This window comes from Scardinius erythrophthalmus, assembly GCF_964197995.2.
Source record: "Scardinius erythrophthalmus genome assembly, chromosome: 12".
Taxonomy (NCBI): domain Eukaryota; kingdom Metazoa; phylum Chordata; class Actinopteri; order Cypriniformes; family Leuciscidae; genus Scardinius; species Scardinius erythrophthalmus.
In genome coordinates this window covers 7,588,929-7,610,857 of record NC_138232.1, presented here as the reverse complement: position 1 = coordinate 7,610,857, position 21,929 = coordinate 7,588,929, and the positions used below count along the sequence as shown (strand labels likewise).

Here is a 21,929-nt window from a genome sequence, read left to right as displayed (position 1 = left end):
TTCAATTAGATCTGCATGTTTTCTGCTGGAAAAATGTTATGGCCTATTCAAAAGCAGACGCTATTGACTCAGTAAAAAGCTCAGTAGAGAATCATTCAATCAAATGCACTAATGATTGAAGGGCACTTGGTCAGAGAAGCATGTGACAGATCAATTTGCATAACAGTTGACCCAGTTGAATTTTTCTTTTTTTTTAAATTACCCCCGAAAGTCATATTCTATTAGCCGGTTACACTTCAGAACTGTAGGCCACATCATCATGGTCCTCTGAGTAATTGTGAATACTCAGTAAATTAATTAGTCATACTGCCATTGATAGTCCAGGAAGAACATGTCCAAAGGGTGTTGTGAGCCCACTGCAAACTGCTTTAATTAACACATACATGGCTCTGGAGGAACCTTGGCTTGGGTACACTAAGCACATATCAAAATACTTTTCTGGGGAGCAGTCGGTCCTTCCTCAGGGCTTCTGTTGTTTCTCACAACTCTAATCCGTTACAGCAGCTAATCTTTGTAAAACCAATTGTTGACAATTTATAACCAGGGTGGGGCTTTAGAAAAAGGATTTTGGACAGCTTTCAAAAACGTCTCCTGTGAGAGAGTCGTTTTAAAATTGTTGTGCTGCGATGAAGAAACTTTAATTCACCATCAGAGGGATAATTATGCAAAAATCCCTTTTCTTAAGCACCCATAAACAGATGTTTGCTCTGTGCTGGTAGGTCTGTGGAAGGACAAACAGAAGAGCGGTAATGCAGAAGGTAAACAGTTTACCTGAAATCTTGACAGCGCGGATGTACTTTAGCAGGAGGGTTCCATCAACAGGGTCCATTTTGGAGCAGAGTCCCACCTTGCCAGGGCACAGGTCTTTGTGCATGTTGTGGAGGGCGTGCGCCATTGCGTACACTGCGTCAATCACGAACATCACCTTTCCTTCTTGCTCATAGGACGAGTCTTTTCCGATCCGCTCTTGATCTGACATATGAAAGAAAATGTTTGCATGAACATCAACTGAAGTGTCATTAGATTTTGACTGAATTGTCACACTTACTCTAGTCTAGGAGAGCACTGGAAGCATAGCTTGATGCTTTCTAAACTGAGTTACTTGCCACACCATCTCACTGTTAAACCAGCTGTGAGCTTGAGGCAAGACTTAGGGTGTATCTCTGAATTGAATACAAAAAATACATAAAATAATAAATGTTTTATATATGACATAAAATAATATTTCCTTATTTTACCAAAATACAATAATAGTAGTTCTAATGTGATGCAATAAAACTATTTAAACTGTTAAAATCCTCAAGATTGCATTTTAGTTCTGAGCCAAACACAAATGTGTCTTATTTTATGAAATTTTAACAAATTAACTGAAGTATTAAGCAAAGAGCTTTTGAGGACAAGAGGAACATACTTGTAATATTTACCAACTGAAAAAGACAACTCAAAATATAATAATTTAGAGCGCATTGCTTCTTTAACAAGCATTGTGTACACTGTGGTGTTACAGTTTTATCAAGGGTAAATCTTTACACATCAAATTAATCAGCTTGCCAACAAGAATGCAACAGAATGCATTCAGGAAATGTTTCATTTCAGTTGCATGAAAGTAAAAAAAAAAAAGAAAGAAGAAAATGAAAATTTACATTAAAAGTGAATGCTCCTACATAAATGAATGCAGATGGTTAAGAATAAACAGTAAGCAATTTCTTGATCAATGACAAAACCTGGTTCTGAAACACAGACAGTAGGATGTAATTCTGCCAAAAGTAGCGCACATTTCCATTAAGGTAGCAGCTCAGTGTTCTATCATCCTATCATATAGATGATGGACACATATGGAATTGTAGTAAGACTTCTATAAAACCATTACAGGGATGTAAGAATGATCTGAAAAAGGCACATTATTATAAATCTCATCAAGCTCTCTTCACAATTATGACAATTGTAAATGCCTAGTTGCTATGGATACACTAATTTGAGATACCATTAGAACATGCATCATTCTAGCATTTTTGTCATAAATGTTTCATAATTAGGCCTAAAACGTTGTGATAATTATGATATCATATAAAAATTTATATTCAGGCACAGCTTGGGTCATGAATATTACTTATGTGATTCACTTAAAGGCGTATATATATATAAAATCTTTTTTTTATATATATATATATTACCAATTAAAAGCAATGCATAAAATGCTTACAGTACAAATATTACTAGATAAATGATTGCAGAACATAAAATAGAATGAATGAATAAATAAATAATTTAAAATAAAATTTTATAAAATTAGAAAATGCAAAATTCTTTATTTTCTCACCACACTGTGTTATGACAACATGTTTTTTACATTGCTTTAACTCACCAAGTTGAGCAATTTTCAACTTTTTTATATAACTTCTACAAGTTTCAACTCATTTAAGTCATTTTAATGTAATTTAAGTTGAAATTACTTAAACATCAAAGTTGATTGTACTGCAAAATTGAATTTTTTTATGCCAAAAATCATTGGGTATTAAGTAAAGATCATGTTCCATGAAGATATTTTGTAAATTTCCTACTGTAAATATATAAAACATTTATTTTTGTGAGTGAATGCAGCACAATCGCGAACATAAATGGACAACTTTAAAGGCGATTTTCTCAATGTTTCGATTTTCCAGATTTTCAAATAGTTGTATCTCGGCCAAATATTGTTCTATCCTAACAAACCATACATAAATGGAAAGCTTATTTATTCAAAAAATATTGACCCATGTGACTGGTTTTGTGGTCCAGGGTCACATATATGAATTCAATTAATTAATCTGCATACTTAAAAAATAAAAAGGAGGGGCAACCAGTTGGCTTCTTACAGTACTGTACAGTTGTATGTGTAAAAGGTTGTATTTGAAATAATTTCTACAGGGCTTGTTAAATAGTATTTAAATAGAAAGGGGAAGAAAATAATCAAATATACAATATGCCACGAGTTGTCATCTCACATGTTCAGTTATCCAAGTCCCATATCTTGCTCTTCATGCCACGGATAAATGAAAGAGGTCTGGTAACACGCGAGGGTGGAATAATAGACAGGGAGACAGCAAGCAAGATTAATTATCTCTCAGCGCTCATATAATCATGCCAGACAGCTGTATATTCATTAGAGCTGGAGTTGCTCAGCATGGTTTTTTTTTTTGTTTTTTTTTGTAAGGTCTTAATTGCAAAGGAGCTGTTTCAATTATGACCCTGCCAGAACAAACCGGAGAGATAGCTGTCAGATGTCAGGTTGGCAGATTGCAGGGTACACTCTTTAGAATAAAGCCTGTGCCATTGTCATTTTGAGTTAATGCCAGCGTTTACAGTACTTATACAGTATTTAAAATAACTGCAAAAACTGAAAGAACAATCATTACTCCATACAATAGGATTCCTTTCAGGTTAATGCCACTTAGTGCAGTATTTTACTGTTGTTTGAAATTTCAAAAGGCTGGTTTCCTCTTTTACTCAATACTCTTTGCATGTTCGCCCAAGACAAACCCATCCATATCCCTTCTCTTCCTACATTTGCAAACCTTTTCTTATCTAAACAAAGCCAGAGTGTTTTTTTTTTTCCTTTTTTTCTAGAAGCTGCTGTTAGTAAAGAAATGTCTGTCCTATTCTTCTATGGTTTCTAATCACCAGCACTTCAGCTTTGCCTTAAACAGAAAGCCAAAGGCAATTTAACATCTTCGACAGTCCTTTTGCATCTTGAAAACCCTAAATTAAAGAGGCAGGTTTTGCTTGTGTAATTGTTCACCACAAGCATAACCATTTGGGGGGTGGGGGGGTGTGAATGTTTGACTTCCGCCGTGGAAAAAGTCCATTGTAAATCTTTCACACTGGGGGAGGATGGCTAGCCCACACACTTCTTAATGCTCTTCGTACGCAAACACACACAAACGCATTAGCACTCTCTCTGGCAGACGAACACACCCATTCATGCCGTTTGTGTGCACACAAAATCCTTCAAATGCGACAAGTTACAAGTTAACTCCTCATCTGAGCACATTCACATACGCTACTGTTCAACTTGTTAACATTATTTATTAACATTCACTGATTTGCTGAAAAACATTGTTTTATTTAAATTATTTTTATAAAATAATTCAAACACTATGTACTGTGACAACACTGAAACAAAAATAAAAATAAAACGTAGAACTTATATTAGAACATTAAAATAGCTGAAAATAAAATACAATTTATTTAATCAATAAATATATTTAATTAATCAATAAATAAAATTATAATTACTAATAAAATAATATAATTAATACATACAATTTAAAATTAATAAAATATTTTGATTTTATCTTCATATGGGTTTTTTTTCACCAAATAATGATACATCTGATTAATTCAATTAAATTCACTGCATACTTAATGCATTTTGATCCCAATTCAAAATAATTCATAGAGATCAAATAAATACATACATACATAAAAATAATTTTAAATAATTAAAAATGAATAAAACACTGATTTTATCTTAATTTGGGGCATTTTCTCACATAATATTGATGCAAATGATTCAACTGATTGGCATCATAACAAAAATAAACAAAGCAAAGCGAAACAAAATGCTTTAAACACAAAATCCTACAAATCCGACAGTTATGAGCACAAACTCCTCATCCTAGATTCTAAACACATCCGCGATGGCTATAGAGCTGGCCGCCGTTTGAGGAATCCTTTGCAATTAAGGGAGGCATCTCAGAGAGTTTGTCGGGGTCTGAAAGGTGGCAGAGATGGTGACTGTGACAGAGTAGCACGCTCATAACCTTCCGTACCTCTCGCTGCTCCAGGGCTTTAAAGACACTAGATGTCCTGCTCTGAGGGCTCATGCTCTCACTGGGAATAATTGCTCTGACTCTCCCCATTTGCCAGAAAAACCTCCTGAGTCTTTTGTCTCACTTAAGTCTCTTGTTTGTGGTTTCGGACGAGTGAATTTTTTCTCAAAGGGTTTTGTGGAAACTCTGCTGTAGCCTTAACCTCAACAATGGTAAAAAAAAATCTTGATACAAAGTGCTTTTGATTCAGACACAATGTGAGCGCTCTATAGAAATGGTTGTGGTGTGCGCGTTACTCAAGGAGTGCCAGTCTCTGAATGCACTTACTGTATAAAAGCAATCCATTAACTTCCGACGAATGAATTAAAATATTCAGCATGGAGATAGCTGCTATAATTGATTCAAAGGACAGAACGACTGCTTTAGATGTTGCATACAGTACATTAGTTTTGGATCTCGGACCTCAAAAATCCCTCCAGCAATCAAAGAAGGGTAATTATTTCTGCCCTTTCAAAAATAATTCAGGTAATATTTTGTTGAGAGGCTTCAGGCTTTTTGTCTTAGGTCCAGACAATTTAAATATTAATAGTACTTTACATATACGTAGAAAAAAACCTTTCTTCAACAGTCTGTTTAAATGTTTGTTTTACATTGTAAGTCATTCTTTAGCTTTTATGCCAACCGTTACACTTACTACTCAAGGGCACATTTTTAATGACTCATATATTGCTCTTTGTAGGGATTTACAAGCCCACCTCTTTCATCCGTACTCAACATTTAGGTGGGATGGTGATAATAGATGGAATCTGCATCACCTCTGCATTTATCAGTCATCTCATCTGGATGAAAGATGGGCCTTTTTGATCAACGCTCCCATGCAAAGCATTTAAGACATATGATGTCTCCTCCACCACGCCTGAGGGAGGTTTTGTTGGGAACCAAAGAATCTAAAATTTCTCTATTAAAGCTTGGCAATCCAAATCCAATGAATCGCCCCTGGGAGACATCCCTTAACACTTTTTGAATACAAACACGGGTGTCTTGTGTCTCATCATTGTTTTAGAAATAGCATAGTGGGAACTACATATTTATTTCTTAAAAATAAGCTGATGCAAAAAAATGTTGGTCTCAACTTAATTTCATTGCAAGCAATTCACTAAAACCTCAACAATACTTTACTCAATCCAGGGGTTTTCAAACATTTCCCTGAATATGATGATAACCTTGCAAGGAACCCCAAAATATAAAAGCAGCTCTACATTTTCCATATATTAAGACCCATTTACTGTATGTTGTATGAGAAAAAAATATTACAATATAAAATTATTTATACAGTATTTCCAAAATTAAATAATTGACTAAATATTGCAATTATTTACGTTGGCTTTAGTACAAATGAATAGTTCAGCCATGAAACTTTATTCACGTTCTGATTGGTTGTTTTATTGTAACTTCCACAGTCAATTGATTTCACGCACTACTTCCCTTTATAACCACGACACATATTCTTATTCTAGCCCTCCGCCTTCCCAACACCACCTGCCGGGGGGTCTTCCCTCTCTCTAGTATAGCAGCAGCATGTTTCCATTCAGTTTATGTTCTGAGTATTTAGCAGAAGCAAGCCGTACTTGCACTGCAGCAGTGTAGCAGATCTAGTCCCCCACGACCAAACCCATGTACATTCCATTTACATTAACAAAATGTATAGGTCACAGTGAATGAAGAAACTGCATAGGCCTATTGACTTTTAATTCCTAACCTCATCTCTGCCCACTCTATCATTCTTTCTTTCTATCTTTCTTTCTTTCTTGCTGGCAATTACAAATAAACGTATGCAAAATAGCAGCCATTTATACACTAATTTCTGACCAGGTTACAATGTAATTGTATCTATTACTTGAGGTGAACACTATTCAAAAATTCATACTGTATGTAAAACTGTGGGAACCTTTTCTGCTATCTAGCAAAGAATATGGATGGGCGATATGACCCAAAATCTTAAAGCTTCAGTCCATAGTTTTTCCTCTGTCATCATCTCTGTTTGAAATCTGCAATTGCAGTTATTCGCGGAATTATCAACTTTACGTGGGTTGTGCCTCGGCACGGCACAGCGCGGATGAATCCAATGTTTTGAGGAGAATGTGTGGCTGTCAGTCGCCGCACCGGTGTGGAGTCTGTCATTCGGAATCACAGATTCCACTTTTTGGAAGTATGACCAACATAAGTAATCTGAACAAGTAACATCCACTTTTGTTCTGACCAACTAAGGAGAAAAAAGCATTGAGGTAAATTGCGCTAATTAAATCTAACGATCACTTATCATATCACGTCAAACCGTGCAAATTATACTTTGTTCTCAAATTGTTAATGTTAACAACATCAGCATTGCGTGACTACATTTAATGCCCTTCAGATATTATCCTTGTTTTCGCATGGGCCGGTTGCAGTCTCTTTTTTTCTGTAGCCACTCCGAAGTCCGAAGTGTTTTGCGTTTTACAACGGGTGAGTCTCCAGTTGTCACTGGTGATTGTCGTCTGAACCTTTCTGGATTCGCCATCAAATTGATAAGTTTAATTATATCAAGTGCTGTGATCAGCTATAAATCTCCACCTCCAACATCCTCACACACAATATAGCCTACTAGCCGAGACACCATCTTTATGTGTACAGATGTGACGTAATGGCGCAATTACATGCTCGAATTTCCTGCGGAAATCCACCAGTACCACTGGAATTAAAAACATTATTACAAGCTTAGCGTTTTGAATCGAGCTTAGGCAAGCAGATAGTTTTGAACACTGGCTGGTTATGTACCTGCTCAAAAATGTATTTTGGATCATTTTTAACCCAAAAAAGTTACGGACTGCAGCTTTAATTTTACTTCACAGTAACAATATATATATCATGGTTTCACAATTCTCAATATCAGTTTTTAAACGACAGCAAAAACGGCTTTTGAGGCTTTTATTCATTTTTTTTTGCAGGTAGTCCAATGCTTTTTAAGTATAGTAAGTTTTTATTTCTTTTAAGTAAAGTTTATTTGTTTGTATAAGTTTATTAAAATTAGAAAGTTTATCTAAAATTTAAAATTAGAATTCATTTAGATTAATTTGACTTTTTTTAATGAACAATAAAACTAAAAGCTGAAGATTTTTGTGGTGTATCATTCATCAGTGCTTATTTTTTCACTCGTTCCAATAAATCCTAAATTGCCCACTAAAAGCTACACGGATAAATTTGCTCACCCCACAAATAGGCCTATCTATGTAAATGATTTAGAAAAAGTTCCATCGATTCAGACTTTATGGGCCCTATTTTAACGATCTGAAACGCAAGTGTCAAAGCGCAAAGCGCAAGTAACTTTGTGGGCGGGTCTTGGCGCTGTTGCTATTTTTCCGGCGGGATAAATGACTCTTGCGCCAGGCGCAAATCTAAAATGGGTTGGTCTGAAGCAGCTTCATTATTCATAGGTGTGGTCTGGGCGTAACGTGAAATAAACCAATCAGAGCGTCATCTCACATTCCCTTTAAAGGAGAACTCCGGTCAATTTTAACATTGAGCTCATTTTTTTGTACATTTGGAGTACTGTCAATACAGAGAACAACGACAAAAATCGGTGTTGCCTACACCGAGTTATTCTATTTTTAAAATTTGCACCCTGTTGACTTCAATGGGGCAAGTTTTAAACCTGCTTTTAGCCTCTTAACATCCTTGATGTGTCATTACAAGTGCACAGAAAATGTGAGTGATTCATTCAGAGTAAACACGAGTGAATCTGACTGCAGTAGATGTGAAAGAAATGTATAAAAATGATGTTATTTCAGCCAGCGCAAATACCTGTGTTTACATCCTGTTTTCGGGTGAAGTCCAAAGTAGTCGATTGCCGAGTTCACGCGCATAGGTTTAGTTACCTATGATCACGCGCGTGAACTCGGCAATCGACTACTATGGACTATGGACTATGGACTATGGATAGATGTAAACAAAATCTTAAAAGGTCATTATAAGCCTTCTCTTTAAATAATTGTATTATGCTTTATTAGTGACACATTCGGGAAGAGAATATATTCCAAATCTAAAAATACAGTATGAGAACAATTAACTGCACAATTACTAGAAATGTTTACCTTGGATATTGTACAATTTGCAAGCAAAATTTGTGGAAAAAACAACAAACCAGTTATATATTGTCCTTGCATTCTTGTGGCTCAGTCACACACCTGAATGAAAGGCTCATTGCGTATGCAGCCTCATTATGCGGGCCCCATTGACTCTGCAGGTGTGAATCACGCCCATCCGCATATGGCCTTTCCAAAAAAAAAGTGTTTTACAAGATTTAAATCAATGTATTGTGTTATGTGAATGATTAGGCAGGATGATTTTTACATAATTTTGAAGAAAAAATTCTAGGCAACGACATCCATTCGTCAAAAGTCTTATTTACATATATTTAGAATGTGTTTTATGGCCTTATTTCAGAAACTTTAGTTTTTTGTTTTTTAAAAAACCATGCATAAACATTATTCCCTCAAAAATACAAACATGTACATGCAAGTTGTTCACATATTATGGTAGCCCTGTTTGTGCTAAATAGAGTGAATTTACACCTTTGCCATTAATATGTTTATAAGCAACTGAAAAAAGCACAAATGTCAGGGCATGTCAGAACATCTCAAGGACCCCAAAACCCCCTCAGACGCCAGAGGGTTAAAATTGACCGGAGTTCTCCTTTAAGAGCAGGCGCGCTTGTTCTAAAGCGGATTCCTATCATAACGGCGGATTTGCCAGGCGCGTGCCAGGAGCGGTTCACAGCCAAGGAGAGCAACGCTCTCGTCAGGGAGGTTGGGGATGGAGAAACCCACCCAAATTAACTTCGGTTAAAAAGGCGTATGATAATTTGGGTAAATGTGTAAGCTAGATGTATGCTTTTATAATAAATTGTCTATCTATCTATCTATCTATCTATCTATCTATCTATCTATCTATCTATCTATCTATCTATCTATCGTATTAATGTATGATTTGCAAAAATGAAAACTGCTGCTTTTGTGTAGATGAGAGAATCAAAGTGTATGCGCGTTGTGCACACGCTACATTGATTATGGCCAAGCATGCGCCGTTAAAATAGCATATGAATAACATGCGCAACGCGTCACTGACTTTAAACTATTTTTTCCTGGTTGGTGGCGCAATTGTTTTCTAAACCTGCAAAATAGCATGAAGGAACGTTTGCGCCGGAACACGCCTCCTTTTTTGCGCTTTTTGCGCAGGGAGCGCAAGTTAATTCCCTAGTTTAGCGACGTGCTTCTGTGGAGGGAAAAGCGCGCTTTGCGCGGGTGCAAAATAGGAATGATACATGCGTCGGTGTACAATGTCAATTGCGCTGGGTGCAAGATAGGGCCCTATATCATCGCTATGATATGTAGTGCCCTATCACCCAGCCCTAATATGCAGTAATGCTTTAAACACATGCTTCAAGACTGATTGGCTATCGCTATTTTCCCACTTGTCTTTGCTCTTTTATTCTTTCATGTTAACTGAAGGCAAATCGGAATAATGAACTATCTTGTAGAATTGATCATGGCATCCTCATCTTATTCCAGAAAAATCGCTGATCCAATGCTGAGTTGTATTGCAGCTCACATTAGGGATGGCTCGATACCATAATTTTGGTTTCGGTACGGTACCAGAACCTAATACCTCGGTATCGATACTAAATCGATACCACAGGTGACAAATAACCAGCCTCAAAATTTAAGTGAATTGAAACAATTTTATTAAAAAACACTGCTTGAAACTAATAAATAAATAAATAAAAAACAGTCAGGGAACTTACAGTAGATTAAATTTTGGATTTTGAAAAAAAAGAAAGAAAGAAACCTGAAATGATACAATTAAAATCGGTTAATATCTATAATAGTTGATTAATATAGAATAATAATAGAATAATGAAATGAGTCATTTTTAGCTGTCATGCATTAACAGAGAATTATCAACATTTATAGCATTTATTCATCTTGGTTTGATTACTGTTTGGTTTGTGTTTGGGTTCATATTAGTTTAATGCATTGCATATAAAGTAATGTTAACATGCTAAACATGTATTAGTATAAATAATAATTACTGATTGATCTAGATTAATAAATGCTATAATACGGTTAGGTCAGGTTACCTAATGAATGTTGACAAATGTAGCTTAAATGTAAAGTGTTACTCTAACATTCATATTAGTAATATCCATATTACTACTATTACTCTAGATTCCTTAGATTCCTCTAGGGGTCGCACTCGCCACAGCAGCAGTGATATGCCATTCATTTTACTATCACTAATACTAAAATTAATATCACTAATCTCTTTATTCATTCAAATTCAATTAATATATGATTGTTTGAAAGTGCAAAAATTATGAGACCTAAACTTCATTGGTTCTAGCGTGTCATGCAAGCACATTTGAGCTTTCGTGTTAACCATGTCATATTTAATTGATAAGCTTTTATGTATGTGCGCTATGAATAAAAGTCTAAATTAAAACAGTTGAATGATGGACTCACTTGTCGATCTCTGAACTCTTTGAACAAGTCAGGATGATCAAGTGACAAGTGCTCAACGTTAGCCAGATTTGATGTGTTGCCTCCCGTCGCAAATTTAAAGCAGTGTTTGTAGAGTGGTGCATTGAGGTCTGTTGCTTCACCTTTCTCATTACTTTTGTAGGCAAAGTAATGCTATATTTCACTCCTACTGCTCTCTTTATTTATTAATTTCGGGCGTGTAGAATGAGCTTCATCTGTTTGATCCATCGTGTTCCTCCGTTGTCACCGTTTGCCGGTTGTGCGTGACCCGCGTCAGTTTGGGTAGCGCACTGCCGCCTAGCGGTGAACTTCGAAACAGCAGCGCATTAAATACCGAATTGAGCAAAATTATGATATTGTACCGTTTGAAATATAATATATACCGGTATTTTTGCAGTACCGGTATACCGCGCATCCCTAGCTCACATGCATGAATGTTGGGGTGGAGGGGGCGTATCTGAACTAGTTGATGCACGAAATTGTCTGGCAAAAAGTATTTTATGTATTTTGAAAATACAAAAATACTCATCTTAGATGTATTTAAATACAAATTAAATTAGATTTTTTCCAACGGCTTCAAAATACAAAATAGTATCTGAAATACAATGACAAATATCATTATACTAAAGATAAATCTAAAATATCCACCTTGTACTAAGTTTAATCTAACAACTTAATACAAAAAATTTAATTAAAAATACATTTGAATTTTACTTCTACCTTCTATTAATGTTAGATGCATAGCATGAAAACATTTTCAATTTAATTCAAAATCATTCATTTATATACCACTTTTCACAATAAACTCTAAAGGTCTTGTTTGCACCTGGTATTAAGAAGCGTTTTGCTCGATCGGATCACAAGAAGATGAAGCTAAATACAGATGTAAATGGGGTCTAAAACATTTCGAGCTTGTCCACTTTCGACCACTTTCCAGTCAAAAACGCATTAGACCGGATTGCTTTCGTAGTGTAAACGCTCATGTGGTCGAATGTGTTTGAACAGCCATAGAAGCCTACTGACTTAATGCATAAAAATTATAGGAAGCACGCAGCAGACCCAAGTTTGGTTTGAAGATGAAAAATGTACCAAGCACAATGTTCTCTCACCATTCCTGATTTCTAACATGCAATTGACATTTCAGCCTTTCAGCTGACAGAGCAGAAACGAAAGCTGCTGTTCTCCATCCGTTTTTCTGTTAATTCCAGGCTTATTTTGCCCATTAGATCGAAAGATCTGAAAAAACCTATACATTTACCCACCCATAGACCCTCCACTTGAAGAAATCAGGACAGAAGTGGTTGAAAGTGGACAAAAGAGATGGATTAAAAATACAGGTGTAAACGGATATATCTCTCCCTCGTCTACTTGTGATCCGATCGACCAAAACGCATCTTAATACCAGGTGTAAACAGGGCCAAACTTGCCTTACAATCCCCATTGAGTGTAAGTTGCAAGGAAGGAGAGATGCAAATAATGATAGAGCTTGTGCTGAGGTTGTGTTCACGGGTACATACAAAATTAGCTTTGCTGTATATTGCTTTGCTCAAAAAGCAATTAATGTGCAAATGTTTGTGGAGTGACCACTCTTCTTAGTTTTGCTTCCTGCCAACACTATACATCTTAGTGTGGTGGGAAAAAGTTATATATTCTTCACTAGTGGTTAACTGCAGGAGATTCACTTGGGTAACACATTTTTAAGTTTCTGTGATAGGTTTTTGTACTTCCTCTACAGGACAGGTGGTGTTATAATGGCAAATTTTGCACACACACATATATGTTTTTCAGATTCATAAACCCATTCTCACAAACTCTTGGACCTGCTAATCTAAATTAGCAGAAAATTGTGCATGCAAGCTTACAAAAGCTTATTATGCAGAGCCTCATCTGCATACAATTTACATATACATACTGCGATCCAGACAGGTGGTAGTACCATATTTAACTTAATTTATAGTGTTAATAATATTTAGATAATATTGCTGAAAATAAAACAAAGACTCTGATTAAGACAAGTATTGTTGCACAAGTAAGTGCTGTGCAGCGGACCGATGAAAGAATTTGCTCACCATTTTCTTAAACACTGCTTAAGTGTTTGAAATTAAGTGGCACAGGGCTGCACAATTCAGCAGATCTGTGTGTATATTTACAGCGACATCATGCTTACATCCACGAATACCAATGATCAAACTGATCCAGACAGCTGACAAAAGATGTTTCCGCAGACCAATGGTCCATTCGACTCCTGAACTAACAACTCCATTTCAAGTGTGCATTATACATTGATGTTTATTTTAAATAATTGTTTGGTTCATTTTTTGAACTGAGAACACAATTTATTCAATTTAGAACAAGCCCAAGTGGAATTATGGGCCAAGAAATCCTCGCTTTGGTTAAAAATATACTTCTCATGGAATGTTATGGGAAAATTCTAAATGCAGTGCATCCATTACCAATCTTTCCATTTTATAGCTTATTTTTAAATTTTCAAATTTTATCATTCCTGGATGACTGCATCTGATTTCAGTGCTTAACTCTATACATACATTTATAAAAACTAGAAATGGCACTTTCTGAGGCCCATTTTGTAGGAAATATTTGGGCCACTACAACATATATATATTCTGTAACAATTAATTGAGATGCTTACACTGGAACTGCTTTTTTCTGGTCATTTGGCAAAAAAAAAAACAAAAAAAAAAACAACATGGATCAAATTAAACCTTTTTGCCAGCAGCAACATTTCCCTCCAATATTTATAACTTTTGAAACTAGTTAAATGAGGCATTTTGTGTACAATCAATACCCAGGCTAATATATATTTATCAGCATCAGTCAGTCCGATGCTACTCAGCTTCAGACAATGCACATGTAGATAATTACTGACTATCTGATGCATATTACACACAAAAAATTGGCAAGAATAAGAATGGTGCTATGCAATTGATTAAGCCGCTTAGTAGCCTGTAGCAACTAGATTAGAGGTTCTCAACCAGTTCTGCTTTAGGACCCAAGTGGAGCACCAAAATGGAACCCAAATTGTAAAAATAAAATGTTCTTTAAAAAATGCATTGGTCTTTTATAAGTTTCTAGGCTTATTTATTTTCCAATCCTATCAATACATGATTATTTGACAATTTTTGGGTCACTACCCCACCGAAAACACTGAGTATAAGCTACAAAATGGACTCAAAAGTCAGGCTGCACGTCACCCCTACTCAAGAGAGCAGTGAAATCATGTAACTACAGCAAACAGATGTCAACAAGCTAAAGTTTGTCCTCCCATCCTCTGATATCACAGAGATCCATCTCAACATGTGCAATCCATAATCACAAGCTGCTCCCTGCATGGAGAATTTCCTGTATGTTCAACCCTGATAAAAGCAGAGCCGAGTGCTACAAACAGAGAAAGACAGAGAGCGAGAGATAGAGAATGGAAAGGCGGTAGAGAGGAGGAGAGGCAGAGAGAGCTGAACGCTGAGATATCCAGCCTTTTAATCCGACAGTAACCAGAGGGCTTTTGTGAGGGCTGGAAAATCGCAGCATTGATGTAGAGCACTCTTCTATCTCTGGCTGCTGGATCTTCGATAAGCGTGGGGGTCAACACACAGTCTTTATATTCAAGCATTGCATTCTCTTTGATAAAACAGCAATGCTATACATTGTACTCATTAACTTGCTATCGAATGCATTATCTAAATTAAATTCAGCATGATGCATACATGTGCTTTTGTACTAAATCTAACAGACACTACCATGCAAAAATGTAGGGTTGGTAAGATCGTTTAAAAGGAGAACTCCGGTCAATTTTAACATTGAGCTAATTTTTTTGTAAATTTGGAGTGCTGTCAATACAGAGAACAACGACATAAATCGGTGTTGCCTACACCGTGTTATCCTCTTTTTAAAATTTGCACCCTGTTGACTTCAATGGGGCAAGTTTTAAACCTGCTTTTAGCCTCTTAATATCCTTGATGTGTCATTACAAGTGCACAGCCAATGTGAGTGATTCCTTCAGAGTAAACACGAGTGAATCTGACTGCAGTAGATGTGAAAGATATGATTTAAAATTAAGTTATTTCAGCCAGTGCTCATACAGTACCTGTATTTAAATCCTGTTTTCGGTCAAAGTCCAAAGTAGTCGATTGTCGAGTTCACGCGCGTGATCATAGGTAGCTAAACCTATGCGCGTGAACTCGACATTCGACTACTTTGGACTTCGACCGAAAACAGGATGTAAATACAGGTATTTGCGCTGGCTTAAATAACATAATTTTTATTCATATCTTTCACATCTACTGCAGTCAGATTCACTCGTGTTTACTCTGAATGAATCACTCACATGACCTGTGCACTTGTAATGACACATCAAGGATATTAAGAGGCTAAAAGCAGGTTTAAAACTTGCCCCATTGAAGTCAACAGGGTGCAAATTTTAAAAAGAGGATAACACGGTGTAGGCAACACCGATTTTTGTCGTTGTTCTCTGTATTGACAGCACTCCAAATTTACAAAAAAATTAAGTTCTCCTTTAATGGTTTTGAAAGAAGTAATCCATTGCTCTGGTCTTCAGTGTCACATGATCCTTCAGAGATAATTCTAATATGCTGATTTGCTGCAAATAAACATTTCTTACTATCATCAATGTTAAAAACAGTTGTGCTGCTTTAATTTTAGTGGAAACTAAAAAAAATAGAATATGGTAAATGTCTTCACTGTCAGTTTTGATCAATTTAATTTGTCCTTTCTTAATGAAAGTATTTAAAAAAATCTTACTGACCCCTAAAAATTGCATTTTAAGCTTTTTAAATCAATAAACCAATAAAGTAATTTGATTGTGGGGTCAGATCTTGATGTCAAAATTATACCACAGTCAGATAGGCAGCGCACATTGGGACTCATTCGTGAAACATGAACCGAACAATTTATGTAGCAACAGTTTTCCGAATGATTTACACAGAAATTGGTCTTGCACGTGTTTCATGAATTAGGGCCATTGAACAAGCTGACAGCACGTCAATAAAGGCCAAAAATCAGGCTTATGCCTCAAGGTGAAAATATATTTGTGCCATTTGTGTTTTGCTTCAACCATTAACCTTTCTACAAAAAAAGGAACACTTTAAATAAGAAATATGACATCAAATGACTTCTTTCTCACTAGTTTTTCTAAAGTATAGCACTCTCCAACAGTGACATCAGTGGATTAAGTTTCAGCGGGGGACTTCCATTGAGCTCGATGTGTTCTTACTAAGCTCCAACAGCGAATGTGAGGAGGGAACGGCAATATACTGGCAAACATTGATGTGATTGGTTGATTACACCGTCAGTGCACAAATCCACATCAACGGGTCAAACTGATGGAACAGGCCTGACTAATTACAGAGAAAACAACTCAATCATTTGGTCAACACTATGTTCAGGCACGTCCGAATCAAACTGAACTTGAAATGACTTGAAATTATCTGTGAGTGAGCCAGGTTTGTGAGCACTCAGCTTGGTTAAATTGAAGCTGCATCACTGTGCCTGTGACCATCATTACATCTGAAATGTTTACAAAAACAAAACAAAAAAATCACCAAAAACAGTTAATGATAAATATAATATGCATTAAATACTTAACATATACTTACAAAAATATATTCCTTTTAACTGTTATAATATTAATACACAATATTACTGTGTTTTGATCAAACAAATGCAGTCTTGGTGAGCATAAGAGACATCTTTAAAGAACATAAAAATGGTATATATATTATATGGTATAGTGCTGCTTGATTATTGGTATAAGATAAATGCGGTTTCATAGGTCTTTAATCTGAAAACAGTTTCAAGATCAAATAAATAAATAAATAGATACATACTGCAAATAATACCTTGCATAGTGTATGTAAAACCAAGCTCACAGCTAATAAAATGAATGAAAGACAGTGTTGTCATAGAATCAGCTTTGATTCATACCCCAAATATGTTTCACAGATCCTCCATCACATTAGTCATTATCGAAAATGTCAGCTGGAATTCAGGCAAATCTGTGGGTGCCTGTTGACTCATGCATTAGCATTGTCCCTCTGAGGCTATATTTGAGGCTACACTGTAGTCTGTCTAGATGACTAAAACAACAACAACTCCTCACTGTGCTTAGAACACTATGCAAATCAAACTCAGAATTTTAACAGAAAGTACAGGTCCTGAATGCACGACATGCTAGGAACCATGCTAGCTAAACCTTAATGGAAAATACATGCAGATCTAGATTGTTAATCTTCATCAGCAGCTATTACAGTGCTGAAAACACCCAGACCCTGGAGACCGTCGCTATGCTAACTCGAGACTCCACGCGAACGATAAAGGTTTATCCAGCCACAGCCGTAGTGGCCTCCGGTTCTGAATCCGTGCTTTCAGACAAATATTACATCCTCCCTTTGAGACAAAGCTGTTAGAGGATGCGACCCAGTTAAGGCTGCATTGTCTTTCAGCATGAAGTTGTTTTCTTGAACTACAGTAATAAAGCTGTGCAAATAGTCTGAACACCATTTTCATTTCCCACGTGGTATTATAAATCTGCTACAATGTGCATGGCAACTGCCATGTTCCTTACATGAATAATCAAGCCTGATTTCAGCATTTAGTATGTGCAATACACGCACACGCCTCGTTTTTTTAGATGTGAACCATTGGGTGTTGCAAAAGCATGCAAGAAATATATTCAAACACAAAACTACCACAGAAGAAAGAAAAAGCTGTGCTCAGTGGCATGTTTTGCATCTCATTCACGCACACAGAATACAACATACCATGTTTTTTTGATCAAGTGAATAGAAGCACAGCATTTAATCACCAATGGCTATTCAAGAATGTAAGGTAACAATGATGAATTTTCTTGTGGGTGTAGCAATTAGCATAAAGAAAAAGTGATTTATGATGTTGTGGCAGAGCGATGGATTTTGTTTCAGGCCAGATACTTCTTGCAGCACGCTAAAGGCCAGCCATTACAAGTGAGCCCACTGACAAGGATTATGCACGGTGACATTTAGCGCGCTGAGATGTTACAGTGAGCCCCTTTGCCACAGTCGCATATAATTTGGCTTCCGCCGTCTCTAGGAGGTCACCGCACCGATACTGAACCGAGAGGTTAATATCCTGCCCTGCTTACTGGTGCAGTGCAGTAAGCGCTGTAATGCTCGGTAGGCTACAAGCTGAGAATTAGATGCGCTACCGTAGCCACCCTCGAAAAGGTCTGCCGGCGGAAACCCCTCCTCGTAAGATCGCAACCTGCACTGATTGGATGAAGCCTGAAATGTGTTGCTAGGAGTCAACCTATCTTCACAGCCAAACGGACGGGCTCTGACCAGGGCTGAACTTATAACTGACGGGGCCGCCAAGGGCGGCTCTTCCCCCGAGAGAAGGCGCGAATCAATTAAAGATCATCATCTCTTTTCCAATTGGCTGGATTGCATTGGTTCTGTGTGCTTAGCGTAGGGATGCTGCTGCTGTGCATCAGAAAACATCAGACGTAGAACAGCTTTGCTGTGGTATGACTAATCAGACTCTGGTGTAAACAAAGGCCCATTTCAGGCGATCTGAGAAAAGCAGGCCTAGTCTTTTACGATAGATTTGGCTTCTCCCTTTTCTCACTTTCTCTCTTTTATGGAGCTCTGTGAAATGGAGTGTTGCCAGAGGGAGAGGGAGAGATACTTACTTGTGCATTTCTTAATGCCAGATCCCTTCTTCAAGGCATGGCGGCTGAGCTTGCAGTTGAAATTGTTCTCCCAGAACTCTGCAAACCAGATATTCCTCCGGTTGTTCTCGAGCGTGCGGCTGGTGAAGTAGCGATCAAAGCCTGAGGGTAGATCGATGAGATCTGTGTCACTTTAATGCGCCCTGTCAGAGTCAAAGCTCTCAGCCAATGAACTTCAGAGAGTAACATGATTTGACGGAACATTTGCATGTTGCATGTAATTTTTGTCTCACCGAGAATGTTCTATTTTGCTATGAAAAGTTCACCCAAAAATGATATCATCATTTACTCGTCCACAAGTCATTCCAAATAAGTTGCCATTTTTCTGTGGAACACATAGGGGGCATTTTTTGAACAATCTCCATGCAGTTTATACTGCAGTTACCACAGCAATTATTTTGTTGTAAATTAATTGGTATATTTTCATTTGATTAAAAGTTTGATTAAATTTGTACAATTTTATGAATTCATGTCATTAGACAATTTTTATGATACATATATGATATGTTTTGAAGCATATAACAGATAAAAAAATAAAAATAAAAAAAAACAGAATTTGGGGGAAAATGGATGGTTTATGGATTTCATGGGCCCCATATTAAAAGTTAACTTACTCTGTGGAGTTTACTTGCGTGTAAACAAAAAGTTACGTGTACATGCATTTCCTTCCTTGTTAAAGAATATTGTGATGAATATCAATATAAAATGATGTGGTATTGTGTTGTTCTGAAATAATTATTTTTATTATTTTTTGCCATATTGTTCAGTCCTACACACAAGATACTTGATGTCATTAACAATTAATCAGAATGCATCATATTTAAATGGAGGCTTTTCAGTGAATTTGATCCGTTGATATCACAAAACCATTAAATGGCTTTAAAAGACTTGGAATAAAAGTCGATTGACCACTTCTATAGTGTTCTTTCAGAGCTTGCTGGTACTTTTTTTGTATGGAAAAGTGCTGGATGAGGATATTTCAAAGTCCTCTTTTTGTGTTCCACTGAAGAAAGTAAGTTGCATACATATTTGAAGGAATTTTAGTTTTTGAGTGAACTATTCCTTTAACACAATGCATGCATCATAACTTGTTATGATTACTAAATGCATCACAAGTAGCTAATGTGTTGTCATAAAACATTAAGCACATGCTCTGGTTCAGAACTGCTCTCTAATGGATGAGAGCAACCACTGACAAGTGGAGGATTTAATCTGTCACTTGCCTCTGATGGACTGTCGTTTGGGTAGGATGGTGACAGCTCCCTCGGCCATTTCCTCCTGGTGAAGCACTGGCGAGATTTTCGAGCCCCAGCTATCTGACCCCACCCACAGGAAGTGACCCGTCTGATTGGCTTTTTTTGCTGCCTGGAGTAGCCGTCTGTTAAAAGATGAGTAAAAAGGCAGTAAAAAGTTGAATATAGGCTTTTCTACCAGGCTCTGAGTCACGTCAACTCTAATTACTTGTTTGCAATTATTGTCTACTTTCTGTGGTGCTTTGGTGATTCTCCATTTACAGTAACTGCAAATCAATGTGTTATTGAAAGGTCAGTATTGACACTGCTCAGCGCAGAAATTTCTAAGCATTTTCCGTCAGGCACAGTAGCAATTGATGTCAAAATTAGTCATGCACAACTGACAGCAAAAGCATTTCCCCAAGATAATAATGGCTCAATAAAGTATGTTTCAGGCGGTGCACACAAAATCATTTTCTGTCTTTTAAACAGACACAGACTTGAAGCATCTTCGCATGCAGTTTTCCATAAGCCGTGGAAAACATTCTCTGGGCTTATATGCTAGTAACTTATCAACATTTTAATAACTGAATTAAATTCGCCCATATCTTTGCCGGCTATGCCCTTGCTGCTATTTATTTACCTACATTAAACATGAGACGCCATTCCCAACACATTTTACTTTCAAAATGAAGCAATAACTACAGGGGTTGGAGAATGAAACTGAAACACCTAGTTTTAGACCACAATAATTTATTAGTCTGGTGTAGGCCCTCCTTTTGCGGCCAATACAGCATCAATTCGTCTTGGGAATTGTACTATTGGTGCATTATCATGCTGATACATGGCACCCCCTTTAGGGTACAATGTTTGACCATTAGGTGCACATGGTCCTCCAGAATGGTTTGTTAGTCCTTGGCAGGGATGCGCCAATCAAACTCAGAAGACAAATACCATGATATAGCAGCCCAAACCATCACTGATCCACCATGTGCTTCACTCTGGATAGCAACAGCCGGGTGTTAAGGCTCTTTGGGGCTTCTCCACACCGGAACTCCCATTTATGTGGGAAAGACAGTGAAGGCATGAGAGACCAAAGGTTTTGCTTAAGCATCCCAACCATGAATATTGACTCTGTGGGGCTCCCGATGAACCTTTTTTGGTAGAAACAGGAGAGTCGAGGTGCATGCGCATTTAATTCTGTAGTGAGTTGGGCAGCTGTGGTTTTATGTTTTTTGGATACAACCTGGGTTAGTACCTGGACAGAAAGCTTTATCTTGCGTCGACAGTTACTGTGGTTTGTCCTACGTGGTGGTATGCTGACATTATTCTGGATACATTAGCTGTAGAAGTCTTGATACACCACAGAGACTTGCTGTCCTGGTTACAGATGAGCCAGTGAAATGTGCACCAACAATTTGTTCTCTTTTGAGCTCTGATATGTCATCCATTATGCTGTGTGGATTGCAATATTTTATGTACAGCTAGGCTATTGCTCAGCTAATTCAACCTTCACACTCTGGTCTTACTGATGGAATGTAAAATCAATGAAGATCGGCCACCAGGCTGCACATAT

General features: G+C 37.0%; 1 protein-coding gene across 1 annotated transcript in view; it reads right to left on the bottom strand.

Moving 5' to 3' along the window:
* Window positions 1–21,929, bottom strand: part of grm4 (glutamate receptor, metabotropic 4) — a 118,941-nt gene that overhangs the window by 34,522 nt on the left and 62,490 nt on the right. Inside the window, exons 4-6 of the mRNA XM_081380068.1 lie at window positions 20,345–20,499; window positions 19,083–19,223; window positions 772–972 (exon numbers count right to left, since the gene is read on the bottom strand). Of these exons, the coding sequence (XP_081236194.1) occupies window positions 772–972; window positions 19,083–19,223; window positions 20,345–20,499 (497 nt within the window). The remainder of the gene's footprint in view (window positions 1–771; window positions 973–19,082; window positions 19,224–20,344; window positions 20,500–21,929) is intronic.